The 22,503-nt window shown below is 51.1% G+C and overlaps 1 protein-coding gene across 4 annotated transcripts in view; it reads right to left on the bottom strand.

Moving 5' to 3' along the window:
• The window catches only part of NLRC5 (NLR family CARD domain containing 5), a 90,005-nt gene that overhangs the window by 9,027 nt on the left and 58,475 nt on the right, over positions 1-22,503 (bottom strand). For all 4 annotated transcript variants that reach the window (XM_082436969.1, XM_082436968.1, XM_082436971.1 and 1 more), the window contains 17 exons: positions 22,019-22,108; positions 21,036-21,119; positions 18,696-18,779; positions 15,423-15,512; positions 15,172-15,234; positions 12,981-13,067; positions 10,989-11,072; positions 10,105-10,194; positions 9,638-9,703; positions 7,874-7,957; positions 7,703-7,786; positions 5,264-5,350; positions 4,672-4,749; positions 3,788-3,871; positions 3,380-3,463; positions 1,716-1,799; positions 988-1,071 (listed from right to left, as the gene is read on the bottom strand). In XM_082436969.1, the coding sequence (XP_082293095.1) occupies positions 988-1,071; positions 1,716-1,799; positions 3,380-3,463; positions 3,788-3,871; positions 4,672-4,749; positions 5,264-5,350; positions 7,703-7,786; positions 7,874-7,957; positions 9,638-9,703; positions 10,105-10,194; positions 10,989-11,072; positions 12,981-13,067; positions 15,172-15,234; positions 15,423-15,512; positions 18,696-18,779; positions 21,036-21,119; positions 22,019-22,108 (1,407 nt within the window). The remainder of the gene's footprint in view (positions 1-987; positions 1,072-1,715; positions 1,800-3,379; positions 3,464-3,787; positions 3,872-4,671; positions 4,750-5,263; positions 5,351-7,702; positions 7,787-7,873; positions 7,958-9,637; positions 9,704-10,104; positions 10,195-10,988; positions 11,073-12,980; positions 13,068-15,171; positions 15,235-15,422; positions 15,513-18,695; positions 18,780-21,035; positions 21,120-22,018; positions 22,109-22,503) is intronic.

Genomic DNA, 22,503 nt, shown 5'->3' with positions numbered 1-22,503 from the left:
GTCCAAAAAAATCTGGAGAAAAACTCACAAACTGCTCATTTACAGAAGTTTTCCCAGGGGGTGTCATTGGCAGGGATTTCATGTTCATTGTTACATATTTCTATGATGATGGAACTTTTTATAATTCATGTGTATTTTTGGTCAACGGATAAACTTAGAGATTAAAAGCAGAAGATGCCTTGTCAAGTGTTCTGTCTTGATACTGTCATGTCTGTGCAGGATGGGGACCTGTCCTTTAGACTGAGGCTGTTTCCAGCGTTTCTAAGAATTTGGTGACTCCAAATTATAGGTGAGAGTAAAAGTTGCCAGTTACTAAGGAAACGATTGTAGGCAAATGGCAGTGGTCATCTATGGGTTTTTTTTCTGCCCAGAGTTTGTTTCCCTGTCTTGTGTTAATAGTCCCCTGAAATACCACCCCTGACTCAGTCCAGATAATTGGATGGGCATGTGACCCAGATCTGGCCAATCAGATTATCGTGTGCTTAGAGCCACAGTGATTGGTTTAGGGGTGGGCATGTGACCTGGGCTAGTCCAGTGAGACTCATTCTAGGGACTTGTGTTGTAGGTACAGGGAAAAAGGTGCTCCCTTTCCACTTGGCCGGTAGGAAGTGAACCTGCAGCTGCAGGGACAGCCTGCCTGAGGATGAAGTCAAGAGATGGGGGGTGGGGAGGGAGAGGGAGGGAGGGAGGGAGGAGGGGGAACAAATAGAGAACCTGGATCCAACCAAGCCTGAAATCAGTTGCCTTGTTATTTTCTGTGACATGAGTTAACACATTTCTGGGTCGGGTTGCTTTGACTGAGTATTCTGTTTCTTATGATGAAGCATTTTGATAACACCCAGAGCCAGGTAAGGAAGGAAAAGGGAGGGCATTCAGCTCACCTGGGTCCATCCAGGAGATTGACAGTGATGTTCACTAGAGATGCAAAGGTTCTTAGACATGCTCCCAACTCCCCCGCTCTCACCCCCATTAACCACCACCACTTACTCAAGCCTCTTCAGCCAGCACTTGTCCTCAAGGGACCCCGTCAGCACCTTGGTGCCCTCCTCGCCAAGTTGATTGTTAGACAAGCTGAAGGGGACCAAGCATGAGGTGAGGGTTAGACAAGCCTGCCCAGCCCCTGGAGCTGAGCTGTCAAATCAGCCCCCCTTACCACCTCAGTCCCCCCAGGAAGCTGGCTCTGGGTCCACAGATCCCAGACCACCCTTCCTATCCGGGCTCCACAGGGACATTCCTGGCCCCAAGGGTCAGGCTCTGGGGTCCCCGAGGAGGTGGGCACTGCAGTCACAGCTGACCCAGCTGAGAAAGGATGCCCTGGATGAGGGCTGCACCAGAGGAAGCCAGGGACAAGTGACACACACCACACACACACACACGTGCAATGATCCCTTCTGCCCCTTAGCTCTCTCTCTACCCAACACCCAGAGCCGCTCTAGGCAGAGAAGGATGATGAGCCCCATTTTACAGATGAGGCTGTCCAAGTCTAGAGAGGCACAGTCATTCGCCCAAGGTCACTCTGAGTGAGTGATAAAGTCGGGACCAAGAATCCAGTGCTCAGCCTTCCCCGCCACACCCAGAGTTGCCGGGCTTCATCAGGGAGAAGAGCGACAGGCTGAAGTCCCACCACCCACTTTAACCAAAGGCACAGCTGTCCTCCCCACCCCTTGCCTTTAGCTGGGCCATCCCTTCCCGGACCCTTCCACCCCACAACTCACTCCAGCTCCTCCAGGTGGTGACAGTGGCTTAGACCAGATGTCAGGTGGGCTAGCCCATTGGAGCTCACACAGCTGGAGGTCAGCCTGGTGGGGGTCAAAGGGAGGCAGGTCAGGTAGGCGCTCTGGGTCTTGTGAGCTCTGGATGCTGGTGGCAGAGGGCAAGGAGGTGGGGTGGGGAATGGTTCCTGGCGGGCAGTGGGAGGGGACCTTCCTTCCCTTCATAAATCTCTCCCATCAGGGAATCTTTAAGTCAAGATACAGCTTGGAGGCAGGCACATGGACTAGTTGAATACTTCTTTAAACCACAATCATTCAGGTAGCAACTTCACAATGTCTGCCATAATCAGGCATCACTGTAAAGTCTAGCTAGTTACTGTCGTTTACCATGAGCTCTGCATCTTTATTTAAACAAAAAATGTAGCAAGTATTGGAGAGGGTGTTAAAGATATATTGGTACCAAAAGGAGACCTTCTCCCCGATGCGATCGGTTGAATTAAAAGAGAACTGAGAGTTACAAAAGCTCCACTTTGCAACCATCATCCTTGATATTTGATTCAGGCAAGCATTATCAATGGATGCTAAAATTCGTGGGTGAAAGTTTGAGGAAGACCAGGATATTTACATCATCTTAAAGTATCTTCCTACCAGATAACTGGTTAATTACAAAGGGAAAAACAGTAGCTTTGCAAGTGAAGAAACCTGGCAGACACCACCTTAACCAGGTGATAACAGTTAACATCACCAATAAGGGGACAAATAGGCATCATGTGCCTCCTGATGTGACACACTGAGAAGAACACAGCAGCACCTCTGTGATATTCCTGCCCCAAATGCAGAACCTAAATCTAAGCATGAGGAAACAGCAGAGAAACCCAAGCAGAAGGACATTCTACAAAGTAACTGGCATGTAAATGTCATGACAGTATGAAACACAAAGAAGGGCTGAGGACACATTCCAAATTGAAGGAGACTAAAGAGAGATGACAACTAAACACAGTGTGTGATCCTGGATGGAATCCAGGCCTGAAAAAAAAAAGCAATAAACATTATTGGGACAATTGGCAAAATTGGAATATCAACTGTAGTTTAGATAATAGTAGGATATCAATGTTAAATTGCCTGAATTTCATACTTTTACTGGATTAGGGGAGAGAATGTTCTTGTTCTTAGGAAATTCACTGGAATATTCAGGGGCGAAGGGGCATAATTATGCAACTTACTTTCAAATGGTTCAGAACAAGAAAGGGGGGGTGGAGAAGAGAGGGGAGGGGTGAGGAAGGAGGAAGGGAAGAAAAGAGCAAATGTGAAAAAATAATGACAAAGGGTTAATCTGGGAAAATGGCATATGGAGGTTCTTCTCAGTCTTCTCGCAACTTTTCTATTAGTTTGCAATTATTTCCAAACAATAAAGAAAAGAAAAAGAAAGAGCATTCAAAAGGGAATCACCTTCGTGCCACGTGGCCATGTAGATGACCATGAACCCTGGCATCCTCTCCAGGGTCACGTGTGGTCCCAGCCCATGGGATGGGGACACAGAGCTCCTTTGAGCTCAGGGTTGGGGAGAACAGGAAGTGTGGGGGCGGGGCTGAGCTGCAGGGGGCGGGGCTGAGCTGCAGGGGCGGGGCGGGCGGGGGAGGCCCTGAGTGAAAGTCTTGTCTGCATACCGGAAGTTCTTGAGCTCAGAGAGGGACAGCAGGAGGCTTTGTAGCAGCAGAGCACTGGCTTCGCAGAGGTTCACCTGGGACAAGCTGAAAAGGCCCAAGCATATTCCAGAGGATTTCAGGCTGGACACACCTCAGGGATCAAACATCACATAGAGATGGGGAGGCCAAGAGAGGGGCAAGGCCCACCCAAGAGCTCCCAGTGGGGCAGGGCTCCCCTCTGCCACCCTGGGGCTCTCCCCCACTGGCCAGGTGTGATTCTCTCCTGCAGAGGGAAGCAAGAATGCTAGCACAGTCCCAGGCTCTGCTCATCCCCATCCCGCACTGGCCAGCCTCTCACCTATGGCCTGGAGCGGGCACTGGGGTCAATCAGAGAACTCAGGGCCCCAGACAGGGTTTCGGGGTGCTGACCTGAGCTGCCGCAGCCGGGCGCAGGTCTCCATCAGCTGCCTGGCAAGAAGGCTGTGGTGGGTCCCAAGGTCACAGTGAGCCAGCCTGGAGGTGGAGAGGGAGGCAGCAGCTTCTGAACACCTGGCTCAGTACTGGGGACTCAGTCCCTACCTGCAAGGAGCGTTTCTTACGGTGGTAAATAAATGCTAATCGAATAAAGTCCCCCAATTTACTAATCCATCATGGGAAGCACTATGAAGGAGAGGTCAGGATGGGGCACCTGGTATGGCTGTGCAGGTTGTTCACTGCACAAGGAGACCCAGCCAAGGAAGTGAGTTGGGGCTGAGATCCAGGTATGGTCTAGTCCTCACAATGTATACTTGCAGGGCTGCATTCCCCCAAAGAGGTGACATTTTAATTTCCAAAAACGTGCTATATGGATTAGAGGAGCTGTGAACCCAGGCCTCTGTAAGAATGGATGATGGAAGGACTTGACTAAGTCTTGGGGGGTGGGGGGTGGAGGGGCCTCCCTGAGATGGTGGCATTTAAGCTGAGACCTGAAGGATGAGGTCGAGTTAGCCAGGTGAAGAAGGATGAAGAAGGAAAGGGAGGAGAGAATATTCTGGGCAAGAAACAGCCTGTGCAAAGGTCCTGAGGTCAAAGAGAGCAAGGTGGTGTTTAAGGTACTGGAAGCTTAGCTGGAGCCTAGACTGGGGTTTGGGGTGGGGATAGACAGCATGAAGAGGTAGGTTGGGCCAGATCTCACAGGCCATGTAGAGACTTTGGGCATCAAAGGACTCTGAGCAGGGGCATGAGAATTATTGGTCAGAAGCAGCAGTACCCCCTTCTCTCCCCCTCCCTCCATCACCAGCCTCTCTCTTGGGGCCCCAGGTACTGGGTCCCACCTGAGGGCCACGGCTTCTGGGTTCTCCTGATGGGGAAATTCCAGCTGGATACAGAGCTGCTGCTGGGTCTCGGAGATGCTGAGGAGGGAAGGGGAAGCCAGCGTGAGGCCCACAGCAGCTTTCCCGTATAGGCTGTGCTGGGACTGGGGCTGCTCAGCCGACTGAGCTCCCAGACCCACTGGGGACCTGGACAAGGGCAATGAGACACCAGCGCCTTTGCTCTTAGCTAGTCCATGGGATTCTGGCACCTCTGGTCACAGAGCCATGGTGTGTGTTACTGTCACCAGGGGCCCCTTCCAGACAACCAGCAGGGACTTCCAGCAGTGTCTGTCTGGGATCTAACAGCCCTTTGTCTTGAACCCGGGGCTGCCTTCCTCTCTCTGGCCCTGCAGCTTGCCTACCGCACAAGTCCCAACAAGTATGTGTAGCCCCTCACATATGCCCCAGGAGCTCCTGCCATCTTGGGGACCCAGAGAACTCACTAGGGATTCAGCTATTACCCCGCAGGACAAGAGACCAATGTCTAGATGACGGATGGTCCCAATGGTCATGAAAAGATGAAGAACTTGAGGGGCCTCCTCCCTGGACTTACCTTATTTCAGTGACGTTGCCTGAGGCTTGGGCACAGACTTCTAGCAGCGTGAGCACCCCGGCTTTGCCCACCCACGGCTCCTCCACCCTGTCACAGAGGTGGACACAGACAGAGGTCGCCTAGGGTTAGTGGGGGTGGGGAGGAAAGTGCCAAGGGGGCTGCCTAGAGGCTTTTTGGGTTTTGCTGATTTTTAAAACAATAAAATTTAAAATTAGGCATAAGCATAAAACAGAAAATTAACATCATCCTTGTTCTAACAGTTATGCAACCATCCAAAGGGAAAATGTTATTTTTTAAACAATATTTTTAGGTTTAAGAAAAGGTCTACATAACGTCACGTTGCAAAGATAAGGAAATAAAACTCTATATGAAACATGATCCCAATTTTGTATTTAAAAAAAAGAAAAATATATACGGAAAGGGAAAAACACATATGGTGAGGAACAGGGAGACAGAGCTATGAGAAAAATATATTAAATGTTAATGGTGATTGTTTCAATTGTAGAATTCTCCTGAAGGGTTTTTATTTTATTTCTTCTTTAGTTTTCAATATTTTCTGAACTTTCTACAACGTGTATGCATTAATTTAAAGATTTTTTTTTTGATGTGAACCATTATTTTAAAGTCTTTATTGAATTTGTTACAATATTGCTTCTGTTTATGTTTTGTTTCTTGGCCACAAGGCATGTGGGATCTTAGCTCCCCGACCAGGGATCGAACCCACACCCCATGCATTGGAAGGCGAAGTCTTAACCACTGGACTGCCAGGGAAGTCCCTGTATGCATTAATTTAGAAGCAGGAAAAAAGAGAGTTGTTTAAAACATTGCTGCTTCTAAAGTTATGTTGAATTTTTTTTTCAAAGTACTATTTTCTTCTTACGTTCTTCTGGGTTTTCCACAAATTTCTACGAGGAGTACACATTATTTTTAGAGTAAGACAAGTTTTATTTTAAAATGCTATTTGGGGTGATCTAGCAATTCTACGCCAAAGAATTGAAAGCAGAGATACAGAGATATTTGTACACCTATGTTCGTAGCAGCATTATTCACAATAGCCAAAAGGTGGAAGCAACCCAAATGTCCACTGATGGATGGATGGCTAAAGAAAATGTGGTGTGTACACACAGTGGCATATCATTCAGCCTTAAGTAGGAAGGGAAATTCTATAATATGGTACAACAAGGATGAACCCTGAGAATATTATGCTGAGTGAAATAAGCCCATCACAAAAAGACAAATACTGTATGATTCCATTTGTATGATGCACCTAGAGGACTGAGATCCACAGAAACAGAGTAGAAAGGTGAGTAGAAAGCCAGGGGCTGCGGGGAGGGGAAATTGGGGGGGGGGGTAATGGGTACTGAGTTTCAGTTTTGCATGAAAAGTTTCGGTTACACAGCAATGTGAATGTACTTAACACTACTGAACTGTGCACTTAAAAATGGTTAAGATGGTAAATCTTATGTTATGTGTATTCTAACACAATTTTTAAAAATGTCATGTTGGGGAACAACCAGACTCTATATGCCTCATCACGGGCTGAGTTGAGAAGTGCACAGCCTTGGCCATGAAGTAGGTATTTTTCGACACAAATCCCATGGAGCCTTTCCAGTTCCAGGAAAGTCAGGGGTTAGAGGAACAAACTCAATGACATCACAAGGAAGCACCAGACAGAGCCAGAAAGTGGGACGGTCTACAGCACAGGGGACCGGTTTTGTCAACGGTACACCCATTAAGAGTCCGAAGAGCCATCACCACTCCATGCAAATGTGGACCTTGAACCGGATCCTGGATCCAAAGAGCCAGCCGTCCCATCTGGGGAGAGTGGGAAATTTTAGATTGGACTGGGTAATACCTGACACTAAGGAATTGCTACTGATTTTTGTAGGTGTCCTAATTCAACTGTGATTATGTAGAAAATGTCCTTATTTTTTAAAGACTTGTGGTGAAATATTTTGGAGTGATATTTTATGAGATCTATAACTTACTTTAAGACACTTCAGCTAAAAAGTAAAAATACGAGGCAAATATGGAAAAACACGAACAACTGTCAAAACTAGGTGATGAGAATATGAGTTTTCAAAATTGTTTTTCTACTTTTTGGAAACTTCTCTGTTTTTCTGTAAGTTTTAAAATGATCGCAGTGAACATACAAACATGATATTTGTTACATGTTATTTCTGACCTCAGCTCGGTGTCCTTTTCAGTTTCCTCTTTCTCTGAAGTCCCCAAATATAGGCCCCACCTTGGGGAGGGAGGCTTCTCTGAGCCTGAGGGGGTTTCTGGGACTAATGGGCAGGGTGGGTCTACATCCAGGTGGCAGGGCTCTGGATGCAGGAAACGGCTAAGACCATGACCTCGGGGGACCCATACTTCAGAGGCAACCTCTGCCCCCCATTCCCACCACGGCCCCCTCCCAGGGTCACGGGCAGGCGATACCTGAGAGTAAGCAGTCCTTCCGGGCACTTTAGCAGACCCAGGAGGATGGTTAGCTGCTCCGGGCCCACGAAGCACTGGGTCAGCCTGCAGACAGAGGTCAGTTACCAGAGAGGTTCTGGCAGGGACTCTCCACCCCTCAGCTGCCCCCGCGGGCTGGGCCTGGTCACTCACGTGAGCTCCGTCAGCCACAGGGCCTGGCTCAGGCCAGTGGCCAGTCTGGGCACGTGCTCTGGCTCGAAGCTGCACTCGCTCAGCCTGAGGGCAGAGGGCAAGGGACAGAGCTTGGGCGAGGCCTGTTGGGACTGCCGTCCTGCTGCCAGGACCCATGGGAAAGCCTCCACTGAGGGCGAAGGCCTGGACCGAAGGCCTGAGAAAAGGCCAAAGACGCAACCCCTGCCCTTCTCTTCTCTTTGGAGAGACCACCTCCCAAGAAAGTGCGAGGAGTCAGTCATTTACTGAGCCCTGACTCTAAGGCAGGCCCTGTGCCAGCCTCTGGGTGCACATGTGAGCATGCAGGAGTGCCTGTATTACGTGCAGTATCTCACCGAACCCCAAGAGCGTCACCTACAGACGGAGAAAGTGACCAACCCAAGGACACACAGCTGGTAAGAAGTAGGGACAGATTCGGGTTTCAATCCAAGTCAGCCTGACTCCACACCCCAAACCCATGACCGCTTCCCTCGTCTCCAGTACCACCCTAGTCCAGGCTCCCTCGGGGGCAGGAGGGACTGGGGTTCTTGCTGTGGCCCTGCCCTCCCGCTGCCCGGCCCCATGTGGCCGGCAGACAGGCCTCGGAACACTGTCTCACAGACAGACGGGCTGAGAAGAGGGCCCAGCACAGCACCACGGGGCCGCTCCCTCTCATAGGACAGGGGCCACCAGAGGTGTCCAGGAGGGGCTGACATTTGAGCTGGGTCTTAAAGGATTAGGAGAATTTGATCTCAGAAAAGGTAGGGAAGAGAACGTCAGGCTGAGTACCCAGAAGCAGGGAAGCTTCATCAGGCAGTGCGTGTTTGGTGAACAAAGATCCCTCGTGGCTGAATTTGTGCGCACATGTGCTGTGTGTGTGTGGGGGGGGTGGTATGTGGTGTGTATATACTTGGTGTGAGGGTGGTGTGTGTGTGGAGTCGGGGGGAGTGAGGAAGAACACGGCGGGAGGTGACAGCCAGATCAGACTCTGAGGGAGAAGGCCAGGTTAAGGAATTTGGACTTTATCCTGAGGGCCACTGGGAGCCACCGAAGGGCTTACAGCAATGGAGTACCACAGTCAGATGTGTGTGTTGGGAAGATCCCTCCAGGTGCTGTGGGATGATTGGATGAGGCCTAGCCAGAGGCAGTGGACCGATTCAGAGGCCACGACCAAAGGTGAAGTAAGACATGTAGAGGAACTAACCCGAGGCTGAGAGAGAGAGACAGAGCTCAAGGCTACCAGGGGGAATAATAATAACAGTAATAATAAACAACTGATACAACACTCAAATAAGCCAGGGCCTTTCCAAGCACTTTATATATATTAACTCATTTAATCCTCACAATAACCCTAAAGGGTAGGTCTCACTATCATTCCCATTTTACAGATGAGGAATTGAAACACAGAGAGGTTAAGTCACTTGTCCAAGGTCACACAGCTGGTAAGTGGTAGAACTAAGATTTATCCCAAGTGGCTCCAGAGTCTGATCTCTTAACTCAGAAGCCTCCAGACTTATAGTTAGGACATGGCTAAGGGGCACAAATACCACTCAAAGGCCCAGCCCAGGGGCTGGAGGTATGGGGAGAGTGGGGGCAGACGTGGGGGAGAGGCAAACCCAGGCAGTAGCTTGAAGCAGGGTGTGTGAAGGGGAAGAGGACCCAGAGAGGAAGGAGGCACGGAGGCCACCGCAGGGTCAGCCTCCTCTCCCCCGTCCCCCCTTCCCGTCACCCCAGACCAGAAATTACCTCAGTGTCTTCCTAGCCTCCTCCTGTCGGGAGAAGTGAATCCAGAAGCTCTGCTTGGAGCCCAGGCTGCAGAGAGAGGGGTGTATGGAAGCCGAGGGCCCAGCTTCGCCGGCATCCTTGGGACCCAGGCACCAGGGGGTGCGGGAGGGAAGGGGGCTGGGTCTGCAGGGGCAAGGGCGGGTGGAAGCCACGAGAGAGACCCTTGCCGACCAGAGGAGAGACCCGTGCCGACCCGAGGAGACTCCCACCTCCTTCTACAAGGACCCCAAACCTGGTGTTCCCTAACCCGTGGCCTCCCTAGGCCCTGTGGCACACGGGCCTCAGAGGATGGAAACTATGATCCCACGTTCAGTGAACCCTGAGACTCAGAGAGGGGCGGAGGTTGCCCAAGTCACACAGATGGAGGGCCACTGAGTGTGCGAGTCTTGCCTCCCCACCATCAGCAAGTGGCACCAACGTCGCCTTACTTCACTGAGGCCTCCCGGACACGTGGGCAGAAGGGGAGAGTCTCCACCAGGCACAGGACACTTTCCTGAGAGATACCGTTGTGACTTAGACTAGAAGAGAAAAGAGGTTCAGGATGGGGGGTGGGGGGAAGCACCTCAGTGGAGCCCTGCCCAGCCCCCCTCGTCTCTTCCCTTCCAGCTGTCATCTCCCAGAGGAGCGTCCGCAATGTCTGAGTGTCCGTTCTCCAGGTGGAGACACTGAGGTCCAGAGAGAGGCCAGAGGGGCGTTACCCCACACGGGGCAGGTCAGGCACCAGACTATGAGTCTTTGAGAGCTGCCCCTGTGGTCTGAGACCGGGTGATGATGAGGCCAGGCTGGCAACGCCAGCCCCACAGGGGTCAGGGATGCCCAGAGCACAAAGCCCAGTTGCCTAGCAACGGGTTGTATCCTGGCTCTGGCCGCCAGTCTCCCAGGTCACTGGGGAGACTGAGTGAGTGAGGATGACTTCCTAGGGACCCTCCCTGCTGTGGTGACATCCCCAAATCCGTGTCCCATAGATTTGGTCAGAGGAGCTTCAGGGATGGGATGGACCAAAAGCCAGGACAACTGAGATCCTAAAGCTGGCTAGGGATGAACTGTTGCTTCCTACCCGGAGTCAACTTGGGTCACCAAGCTTTAGTCACAGCCTCTCCTGGGTGTCTGGTGGGAGCTCTGCCCATAGTGGGCAATGAGGGAAGGAAGAAAGGACCCAAGGTAGGCAGGGGTCAAGGTAAGAATCAGCCCTTTCCCCTCCCCAGCCCTTGTCCTCTGCAGTTCTCTAGGGATGCCTCAAAAGAAGCCCACTAATGGTCTTGGCCCTGGGGAGTCTTCCCCCTTGCTGTCCTTGAGGCTGCTCATCACTTACTCAAGTGAACCGGAGATGGGCACCTGAGGGAGACATTCCAGGAGGCACCTGAGCCCGGCATCACCCAGCAGGTTTGCTGAGAGGCTGCAAGAGGTACGAGGAGGTTGTTGGTGCTCAGACGTGCCTTCTCTTCAGTTACCATCACTGCTACTCTACCCACCCAGCACCGCCATTATCCCCTCCACCACTACGCACTACTTCTGTTCCAACAGCACCGCCGTTATCCCCTCCACCACTGCGCACTACTTCTGTTCCAACAGCACCGCCGTTATCCCCTCCACCACTGCGCACTACTTCTGTTCCCACAGCACCGCCGTTATCCCCTCCACCACTGCGAACTACTTCTGTTCCCACAGCACCGCCGTTATCCCCTCCACCACTGCGAACTACTTCTGTTCCCACAGCACCGCCGTTATCCCCTCCACCACTGCGCACTACTTCTGTTCCCACAGCACCGCCGTTATCCCCTCCACCACTGCGCACTACTTCTGTTCCAACAGCACTGCCGTTATCCCCTCCACCACTGCGCACTACTTCTGTTCCAATAGTACCGTCATCACCACCAGCACCATCCCGTCGCTGCTACTCGGCGTCACCACCTCCATCACCACTAGAATTATCACCACCACCCCCCTCACCAGCACCACAGTTAACCAGGCCTCATCTTCCCCTTCAGTATCTGGTGACCACTCCCAGGACTCATGTGCCTCCAGCAGGCTTTCAGGGGTTAGAGAAAAACCAATTCGCTTTTACTATGCACTTGGCCTGCATCCGTTGCGAGCCATAATTTTTGAACAAGAGCAAATTCAGGAAAAAGAAAGATATTTGGAGGATGCATTTACCCATCAGATTTCTTCTTTTAATTTGAGAATGCAATATCTGAAATTGCACTGGAAGACTTTCTTATTTCCCTTCATTGTAGCATTCTATGGTTTTAGCTACAGTTTCAGAAACAATATAATCAGCGTGCCCGGGAATATCTGATTTTTGTCCTGCATCTTTGAACTCATTTTGCCCCTGATTATGACACTTTTAAGCCTTGTTTATTTTGTCTTTTCCTGAGAAATTTTAAAAATGAAAAACTAGTTTGTCTCAGGAAGCCACTTACTAAAGTCATCTTTAAAATAAGCAAAAGTTCCCTCTATGATGAAAAAACAGAAAAACTTAAAGACATCTTGCTTATTCATCTTTCTTTAAAATACATGATTTTCGTCAGCCACATTTCTCTCCTTGGCTACATCACAACAGGAACTTAAATTGTGGTTTTTCGGGTAGACAGCTCTCTTTACATCCTGCTTGTCCTAAGCTGGACTCCTAACAGTTTTGAGCGAAGACTGCATCGTACTAGTTGTGTGACTTAGGGCAGGTTCTTAAACTCTCTGTATCTCAGTTCTCTCATCTATAAAATGGGGACAATAGTACTTAGGGTTGTTGGAAGGATAAAAAGAATATGTAAAGCACTTAGGACAGTGGAGAAACTACTCAATAGGTATTAGCTTTTTTTCACCTACCCATGCGGGCTGCACTATTTGGGTACCCAAGACAGGCCACACAGATACCACTTCTCATCAATACGAGAGCCCACAAATCCCCACCCTCCAGGGCCCTCTGCAGGCTGAGGCATTTGTTGCTCTTAACCACCTGCCAGGCAAACCAACGGATCCCTTCTTTCAGACCCCACCAGCCAGCAGAGCTCCAGTGCCCTGATCAACATGAGGCCAAGGGGCTCCTGTGGCCCTTTGTGAAGGGCTCCCCAAATTAGATCAAGGGCATACCCTGAATTAGCTCCACCATGGTGGCAGTGGGGAATGGTAGGGATAAAATGGGGACAGAGAAACCATGTGGACGTGACTGCTTCCCGGCATCCCATGCCCTGTTAGCTGGTCCTGAGAGGTGCTGAGTGCACACACGCACGCATGCACACACACTCCGTCGGTGCCACCCAGGCACACGCTCCCGGGCTCCTCTCCCTCCTCCTCCTGCCCGACTTACTCCAGCTGGCTGAGGTCTTCACACTTGCTCAGCAACCAGCAGAGCGGCTCCACGTGCTCCTGGCTGAGGCCGCAGCCTGTGAATCTGCTGCAGGAAGGGGTGCAAACCGGGGATGGGGCCACTCAGACCCTCTGCCCTGGCTAGTCCTGGGTGTGGCCTCTGAGTTTCAGCGGGGCCTCACCCAAGCTTGGATTCTCTGGAAACATCCAGCATCCACCACTCCCACCTCCCCCCACAGCAGATCCCACCAACATTCTCCCTCTGGGGAGGTGGTTCTCAAAGTGTGGTCCCCGACCAGCCCCACCAGCATCCCTTGGGAACTTGGTGAGAGGCATATTCTGGGAACGCAACCCAAACGCGCTGAATTAAAAGCTCTAGGAACAAGGCTCTCCAGACTGATTCTGAGTCAAGGTGAACTACAGCTCTTGGGGGTCACTTTAATGGACAGACATGAGGGTGGAGTGGAGGAGACTAAGGGTGATGTCTGCTCCTGCAGAGGGTTATTGATGCTGGAATCAAAAGTAATAGTGTCTTTGAGAGGCCTACACCGAGACTACACGATGAGGTAAATGAACAGCTTATAGCCAGCCAGCAACTTAAAAAAAAAGAAATCTTAAAATGAGAAAGTACCTAAAACCAGTATCTCAAATTTTTATCACTGTTACTCTCCTTCATGATTTTTTCCATAGTCCTAAATTCCCTATTACACTACTGTTTACTTCCTATTTTTAAATCAGCTCATTCTTTTTATTTAATGCATTTATTGGAAAAGGAAACCCTGTATCACTCACTCCAATGGAAAACTGGCATTGCATAAGCATAAGGATACAGGAAATGAGAGCAAAATATCATCATTAAATTCAAGCCAGACATTGGCACCTGCTGAGAGCTCTCTCTTTATTTAAAAGGGAGCTTAGCAAACGTTAAGAGGTGTTATAGACACGCTAGCACCCAACTGAGGCTTCTTCTTGGCCTTAATCAGAGAATTGAAAAGGGAGGAATTCAATGAAGCTGAAGTACTCTACTATCGGCCCAACCTCCTAAAAATCATCCCATCCTGGTCTTTTCCTACATTTTGGAAATCACAGACTTGGAAACTATGAAGGTATTCTAGAAGTCACGATAGTGTTGGGTTAAGACAGGAATTGGAAAGTCTACAGCCCAAGACCGCCTGCTTTATAAGACCTGCACACTAAGAATAGTCTTTCCATTTTCAAACAGTTGAGAAAAAAAATCAAAAGGAGAGTAACATTTCATGACACATAAACATTACATGAAATTCAAGTCTCAGTGTCCATAACTCCAGTTTTACTGGCACACAGACACACGCCTTTGTTTACATATTATCTGTGTTGCTTTCAGGCTAAAACGGCAGGGTTGAATAGCTGTGATAGAGACCCTGTGGCCTGGAAAACCCCAAATATTTACAGCCTAACCCTTTACAGAAAATGTTTGCCTGCCCCTGGGCCAGAAGTGCTATAAGACTCCCTGGATTCAAGTCCCAGCTGTACCCCTTCCTACTGCATGACCACAGCTGTGCGGCTTACAGGACGTAATCTGCATGAGGCTCTTAGAATGGTGCCCTACAGATGCTCAGCAAACATCAGCTCTTTATCTATTGTTATTTCGCAACTGAGGAGGCTGAGACACAGAGAGAAGGGTCTGGTCCAAGGTCACTCGGTGAGCCAGTGGCATCAAATGGCTACCAGAAATGTCATCTCTGTACTTAGAGGTTATTCTCTGGCCCCATTATCCTGTGCAATGCTGGCTCCCCTCTCACCAAGGCAACCACAGAGCACTGGTCCAAGAGTCAGCGGTGTGGCGCAGGGGGACACTCATATCTGTGAGTGCCTCTCGTGCTTTACACATTGCCTCAATTCCTCTTTGCCAGCGGCCTGCAATATAGCGTCTCCCTTCTCCAGCTGTGGAAGCTGCGGATCGGAGAGGTTAAGGAACTTGCTCAAGGTGCCAGGCCCTTGCGGGGTGGGGATTTAAAGCTCGGGGGGCAGGTTGTGGAGTCCTTTTCCTCAGACCAGGCCCCTGAGCTCTAATCCAGTCTGCTGTGGACTCCTGGTTTGCCCGTGATGGAGCCCGGCCCTCTCAGTCTGTCCTCTGCTCTGGACATCCAGGAGGCAAGTCTGCTCGTCCTCAATCCCCACTGGCTGCTCGGGCACGGTTCCGGGGGACTTACCCACAGCACCCGCCTTCCTGCTCCTCGCTAGACCTGAAGTGCAGGGTCGCGTGATGCAGGGACCTGGAGCAGACAGCACCTGCGTCAGCCACCCTTGACCACAGCCTCAACATGCCCCCCGGGGGCAGGCCCCCCTCCTCCCGCAGCTGAGTCTCTGACTTGGGTCCCACTATCTCCATCCTAGCCCCTCACATCCAGCAGACTCCAGGCACCACCCTCCTAGGTTCCGGTTGTCCCAGGGCAACGCTCACCTGAGATCCACCTTCTGAACCCGCGGGCACAGGCTGAAGATGTCAGCCAGCAGGAGGGGGCTCCTCGGGGACAGTTCCATCTGGGTCAGCCTGAGAAGGAAAGGGGCGGGGCCCTATGTGAGCAAGTTGGAACCAAGCAAGATCAGTGGGCAAGAAACCTGGACAGGCTGGAGGCAAATGAAAAGGATGGGGGGGCTGGTGGGTCAGCCAGGCATTAAGGAAGGAGACAGGAACTCAGGAGGGAAAAATAGGAGCTTGAGGTCAAGTGGACTGAGGTTTGAGTCCTAGTTCTGCTTACTGGCTGTGTGTCCTTGGATAAGTTACTTAACCTCTCTGAACCTCAGTTTCCTTGCCTGAAAAACAGAACTACTTACACACCTTCCTCTAGGGTGTCATGAGGACTGAATCATATCAAGCTTGTGCACTGCCTAGCATGATACCCACGCTTGTTGTTATTATTATATTGTTTTTATCCCAAGCACTCATAAGTGAGTCCTTGCTGACAAGGAGCGGGAAGCTTTAGGTCCTTAGAGTTTCTCAAGCTCAGCATTACAGAGATAATTCTTTGGATTTGGGGGCTGTCCTGTAGGAAGTTTAACAGCATCCCAGACCTCTACTCACTAGATGCCAGCAGTAGCATGACCTCCCACCCCCTCTGCCATCATGACAACAAAAATGTCTCCATTGCCAAATGTCTCCTGAAGGGCAAAATCACCCCCCAGCTGTGAACCACTGCCTTTGAGAAAGTGAGATGCTTCCATCTTGCCCTTGGAGGCATCCTTGGTGTCTCCATTTCCCTCGCTCCATAAACCCTCCATCAGTTTGTCTTGTTAGTTACACCCCCAAGATCCACCCTGAATCTACCTACTTCCCTCTCTCTTCACCAATTCCCAGCCCCCACCATCTCTTACCCTGGCTGTACAGCCCCCTCCCTGCTCTTACTTCCACGCTTGTCCTGGGTCCCTTCTCTACCCAGCAGCCAGACTAAGCTTTTGAAAACACAAATCTTTCCTCTGCCTTGGGCAAAATCCCAAACTCCTCCCCACAGCTACCAGGCCCTGTGTGACCCGGCCCAGGTTCATTTCTCTACCTTCTCCCCTACAACTCCGCCGGACACCGTGCTCTGGCCACACTGGCCTTCTGCCTGTTCCTTGAGCCCATTGAGTTCAGTCCTGCTTCAGGGCCTCATGCATGCTGTTCCACCTCCTTGGAATGCTGTTCCCTGCGTTTCAAAAGGCTGGCTCCCTCTCTTCCTTCAGGTAGCACCCCAGCGTCCCTCCTCGGAGGCGTTCCCTGACCACCCCCGCCATTGTCTAAATCACCTCCACAATCACTCTTTACCACATTCTCTAGCAAAATACTTTATCACTCTCTGAATTCATCTTATTTGCTTTCACTTTGCTTGTTGACCAGCTCCCTCTACTACAAGGTAAGCTCCAAGAAGATAAGGACCTCGTCTTTTTTTTTTTTTTTTTTCTCTCAGCTGTGTCTCCAGCACCCCAAGCAGTGCCTGGTCCACAGCAGTGCACAAACAGTATGGACTGAATAATACTGGGTTGGCCAAAAAGTTTGTTTGGGTTTTTCAGTAAGATACTACAGAAAAACCCGAATGAATTTTTTGGCCAACCCAATACAAAGCTTAAGCACTGGTGAGGATCAGGCTGGCTACCTCATTCCAAAGACAGATGAGGAGTTGGGGGCTGATGCTGTGTGACTTGGGCATAGAGAAGTCCCTCTCTGGTCTGCAGTTTCCTATCTATTCATGTTAGCCCACAGCTTCTGTGTCCAAAGGAACCCTTCCTGATCCGTCCTTTCCTGTCAGGCTGGGACCACAGTGGGTGCTGTAGTTTGACATGGGCTCTGCCACACTTGCCCACCTCTGGGAAGTCACACATCTCCTCCCTCCCCTCCCAAAAGGACTCAGGGATAAGTGAGATCCTGGATGTGATGTCAGCTGTCTCAGGTGTCCCGGAGATCCTTAGCAGGAGTACTTATACTGATGTTTTTAATGGTGTGATTTAATTTTCTGTTGTATTTTTCCATATCAGCTGTAGCTGCTCTTGCCCCCTGTTGGAAAAATATTTAAAGTAAATCCTTTTTAAATTCTAACCAGTCTGAGCTGAAATTAGAAAATAGAGTTTTAAATACTTTGGGGGATGCTGCTTAAATTCCCCTTTTACAGAATTAGGTGGTGACCTTTAAAAACTGGTGTGTGGGGACTTCCCTGGTGGCGCAGTGGCTAAGAATCTGCCTGCCAATGCAGGGGACACGGGTTCGAGCCCTGGTCTGGGAAGGTCCCACATGCTGCGGAGCAACTAATCCCGTGTTCCACAACTACTGAGCCTGCGCTCTAGGGCCTGCGAGCCACGACTACTGAAGCCCGCGCGCCTAGAGCCCATGCTCCGCAATGACGGAAGCCACCGCAATGAGAAGCCCGTGCACCCCAATGAAGAGCAGTCCCCGCTCGCCGCAACTAGAGAAAGCCCAGCAACGAAGACCCAATGCAGCCAAAAATAAATTTAAAAAAAAAATACATAAATTAAAAAAAAAAACTGGTGGGGCTTCCCTGGTGGCGCAGTGGTTGAGAATCTGACTGCCAATGCAGGGGACATGGGTTCGAGCCCTGGTCTGGGAAGATCCCACATGCCGCAGAGCAACTAGGCCCGTGAGCCACAACTACTGAGCCTGCGCGTCTGGAGCCTGTGCTCTGCAACAAGAGAGGCCGCGATAGTGAGAGGCCCGCGCTCCGCGATGAAGAGTGGCTCCCGCTTGCCACAACTACAGAAAGCCCTCGCACAGAAACGAAGACCCAACACAGCCAAAAATAAATAATAAATTAATTTAAAAACAAAACAAAACAAAACAAAAAACTGGTGTGTGATATATACATGACCTACAACTATAAAGTCTCTTTATAGGAGTAGGTGACCTTTCTGTGGGTGGAGAGAAGAATGATGGCCCATTTGTCACAGGCCTTCCATTCTTCAAGGTGCTTTTAGAGCAACTATCTTGTTTGAATCCCAGTCCTGGGGGAAGGGTTGAAGAATATTAGTCCCATTTGTCAGATGAGGCAACTGAGGCTTAGAGGGGTCAAATAACTCCCCCCTGAGGTTGATAAGGTATTAGGGAAGAGCTGGAAGCAGACTTGAGCTCCCAGTTGTGCCAGGTAAAATGATGAAACAGCCCAAGAGAAGCCGGGAGGGGGTAGAAGGGGATGGCTTTGCAATGCAAGAGCCTCAGCCCTGCACAGTGAAATGGGGAAACCAGTCTTACTGCAGCAGGCTTAGCTCAGGGAGCCGGGGTAGGTGGTGCAGCAGGGTCTCCAGGCTCTGGTCACTCAGGACATTGCAGGACAATCTGTGAAACAAAGCATCTGAATGAGGTGGGGAAATCTTGGGAAAAGCTAGATGGGTCCTAAGCCAGGATTGCCCAAAACACCCCCTCTGAACACTGGATCCTTGAGTTATCATTGAGGCTGGAGGAAAAGGAAGGTCATATATGCTTGGAAAATGCTGGGTTAAGCCCCATTAGTTTTCTTTGCTGCAGGACTTCTCAGAGCCTTTAATCTGCCCTTGTGCATTGTGAATTTCTAAGGGGCTAGAGTAGACACTTTTCCCCCAAAAGGCATGGACTAGTACGATTATCATTTTGAGGGCCATGAAGACTGGTACCCTGCAGAACACACCTGTTAAGAAGAGAATGCCGCCTTAACCCAAAGTAGTGAACATAATGGTGGCAATTCAGGCACATAACAGGTCAGCAAAGGAGAGATGCAGGGTAGCTCGGGTCCCTGACCCGAGAATTCATCAGAAGCCAGTCCACTTAGGAGAAACTCCTGATACCCATCCTTTGGTCTCTGCTCTGGCTGGAGGACTGGGTCAACCAGAGTTTCTAAGCACCTTGGGGTTTATATACAGCCCTCCCTGGGAGTCTGGAGCCACTTCCTGACCCCCAGAGGCATTTGGACTGTATTTTCCTTCTGCCTTCTCCCCTTTTGCTGCCCCTTCTCTCTGTCCCTGTTTCTTTGTCTCCTGCAGGCTGCCGTTTCCCCTCACTGGGGCTGCCAGGAGCCTGGCCCATCTCCATCGCATTACTGTCTGGCTGAAGGGGGACCCAGCTTCACCTTGGGGGGAACAGTAGAAGGGGCCACCTGTGGTTCTGGAACTGGAAGCGAGGAGCCTCTGCCAGGGCCCAGGCTGTAGGCTCAGCTCTACCTGCTCTGTCCTGGGACTGGGCCTGGGGCTCTGAGCACAGGCAGAGCAGAGGCGTTCACTGAGGGGTGGTCTGACCACAAACACCAGTGGCTTTCCACTGGACCCCAAATACACACAGTGCTACGGCCTCTGCTTGGGGTCGATGTGGGGTTTACACACTGTTTTTGCTTGTTTTTTTAAGCAACAGAACCTTTACCTTTATTTGGGCATTTGGAATGCCAAAATGTACACATCACGTACCATGGTGATGAGTGATACTAACAACCAGGGGCAAGTATGGGGGGAACTCTCTGCACTAGTTTTGCAACTTTTCTGTAACGCAAGCCTTAAACTATTCTAAAATAAATGGTTTATTTGAAAATTCATTGGTTCCACACATCTTGATATTCCAGGAAAGCCACAATGTTCTGTTATGAGACAAAAGTTCACTGCAAATCTTGTTAAGATCCTGTATCTGTTAACATCAAAACCCCCTTCCTCGGTATCCATAAGTGTTTGAACATGGAGAGAGGTATGGAAGGACACACCCCAGGTGTCAACATGGATAATGAGCTCGTTGCAAGGGCCAGAGGGCATTTGAGACCAGAGCCAGAAAGCAAGAAAAAAAAAAAAAAACCTGTAGCAAAATGGAAAAACACATATGGGGCGATGTAAAGTGAAACCGCAGAACGCAGCTGGCCTGTGATTTCGAACAGGAAAAAACTTGTATATGCAAATGGAGAAGGTCACCAGGACAAATGACAACACTGAGTTGATGAGGGACGGGGTTATTTAGATGAGGGAGGTTTGTCTTGGGTTTCTTTATTTTAAGGTAATTATTGTAATAAAATTACAACAATGATGAGGGAAGGAAAGTCTGACCGACCACTTTGCAGATGACAAAGCTGAGGCCTGAGCGGTTAAAGCCATTTGCCCAAAGTTACCCAGCTTGTTGGAGGCTGAGCCAGGACTCCTGATTCTAAGCCCAGTCTCTGGTCACAGACCCAGGTGTTCTGGGGTGAGCTGGTAAGCCGGGCTGGGGGATGCCCTGAGGAGGAGCCTTCAGAATGACAGGCTCCAGCCACAGAGACAGGCCCAGCTGGATGCCAGGGTGGGGCTCCAGAGGTGGAGGGGGGCAGACTGGGGCTCCCAGGTGCCCTGAGTTGAGCCGATGGGGAGATGAAGCCCCGGGCCCGGCACGGCCTCTCTCAGTGGGAGGGACGAGGTGCCTGAAGCTGGGGCCATTGGGAGGCAAGGAGCCTTCCACCAATGGGTTAGGGAAATCCCATGGGGTAGGGCTACGGGGTCTGGCAGGAAGGGACCAGGAGGGACCCACCTGGTCTCTAACCAGGACACCCCACCCCAGGTCACCGGGCAGGTGCCCACGTTGTGCCCCTGGGGCTGTGTCTTCCGTACTTACTTGACTTCCAGAGGCCCCGGGCACTTCTCCAGAGTCTCACAGAGGCGGGAGAGGCTCAGGGGCTCCAGCTGACATTCCCTGAGGCTGAAAAGGGGCAGCGGGCAGGGCGAGGGGGTCAGGGAGGGCTCAGGGTCCGTGTCCAGCCCCAAGGGCTCTCCGCTTCTCCCAACAACTCCCCTCCCCAACCTGCAGGCCGCCAGCCCCTGCAGTGCCAACAGCGCACACTCTCCACCCCTCACAGCCCCCAGTCCCCCGGCTCCGACAGAAACAGTCAAGGCCCCCTGAGCGCCCAGCTGCCCTAGTCCAGTCCCAAGTCCTCCCCACTGCCCCTGCCTACATCCAGGCCATCGTTGTCACTCGCCTGGGCCACTTGAACACCCCCTGGGCTCCCCCTCTTGCTTCCCTGCAATCCTCCACCCTGCCAGCGTCTTATCTTTAACAAATACAAATCTGGCCAGCCTCTCCTGTGCTGAAAACCCTCTGTGGCTCCCCATTATCCTTAGGCTAAAAGCAAAACGCCTTTCCCATGTCTTCACTCGCCTCCACTCTCCCCGTATAATAAGCTCTAGCCACACAGAAATGCTTCCCCAGAGCCAAGCCTTCACTCCCCTGGGCCTCTGCACGAGCTGTCCCGCCTGCCTGGGATCCCGCCCACGCTGTCCCCAGAGAACCCTGTTCAGGCCCCAGCTAACGTGTCTCTCTTCTTAGGTGAGAAAATCAAGCCCCAGAGAGGGGAGGAGCCCAGCCAGGGTCTCGCAGCCCCTCATGGCAGAGCTGGGAAGTCTTCGGAGAAAACAATACAGAATCTTCTCTACAGGGAACGCTGGAGCCAGCAGCCCCGTCACCAGCCCTCACACTTGCCCGTCTTTCTTCCCTCTTCTCTCAAACTCTCTTTCCCCTCTCTCCCAGCCCCCAGGCTCTCCACTCCCTCACCCCTTACCCCATTGTGGTTACCCCTAAACGAGAAGTGAGTAAGATGGTACCAGAAGCTCCTGGAGATGCGGCGCTGACCGAACCCCAAGAACTGGGCTCCAGCTTGGAACTCTGGCAAAGATCCAGCAGCCAACAGATCCCTAGGAGTGGGGAAATCATTTTGAAAGGAAAGTTCAAAGCATCCACATTGGAAGACTAGACTCATTAGTCGGGGCTGGAAGGGGCCCTCGGGACAGTCAAGCCCCTCCCTGTACGGATGGGGCAACTAAGGCCCAGGGAAGGGAAGCCAGAGTGAGGACGCCAGCAGCTTATACCCATCCGGGTGGGCAGCACCTGAGCAGGTCGAGGGGAGCTAGGACAGAGCCCTCCTCTTTCTGACCACTGCTGTAGGTATCATCCACTTCTCTGTGCCTCAATTCTTTTGGCTTCAAGAACACAGAGAGTTCCCAGAAATGGAGACCCTAGCTCGGCAAGCAATACCACCCCGGCTTCAGGCAGCCCACCTGCTACGGCAGTGTTTTTCTCTAACACATTA

This window comes from Balaenoptera physalus, assembly GCF_965194825.1.
Source record: "Balaenoptera physalus genome assembly, chromosome: 19".
In the NCBI taxonomy this organism is placed as follows: domain Eukaryota; kingdom Metazoa; phylum Chordata; class Mammalia; order Artiodactyla; family Balaenopteridae; genus Balaenoptera; species Balaenoptera physalus.
The sequence above is the reverse complement of the archived record's forward strand: the minus strand, read 5'-3'. Positions and strand labels throughout refer to the sequence as shown.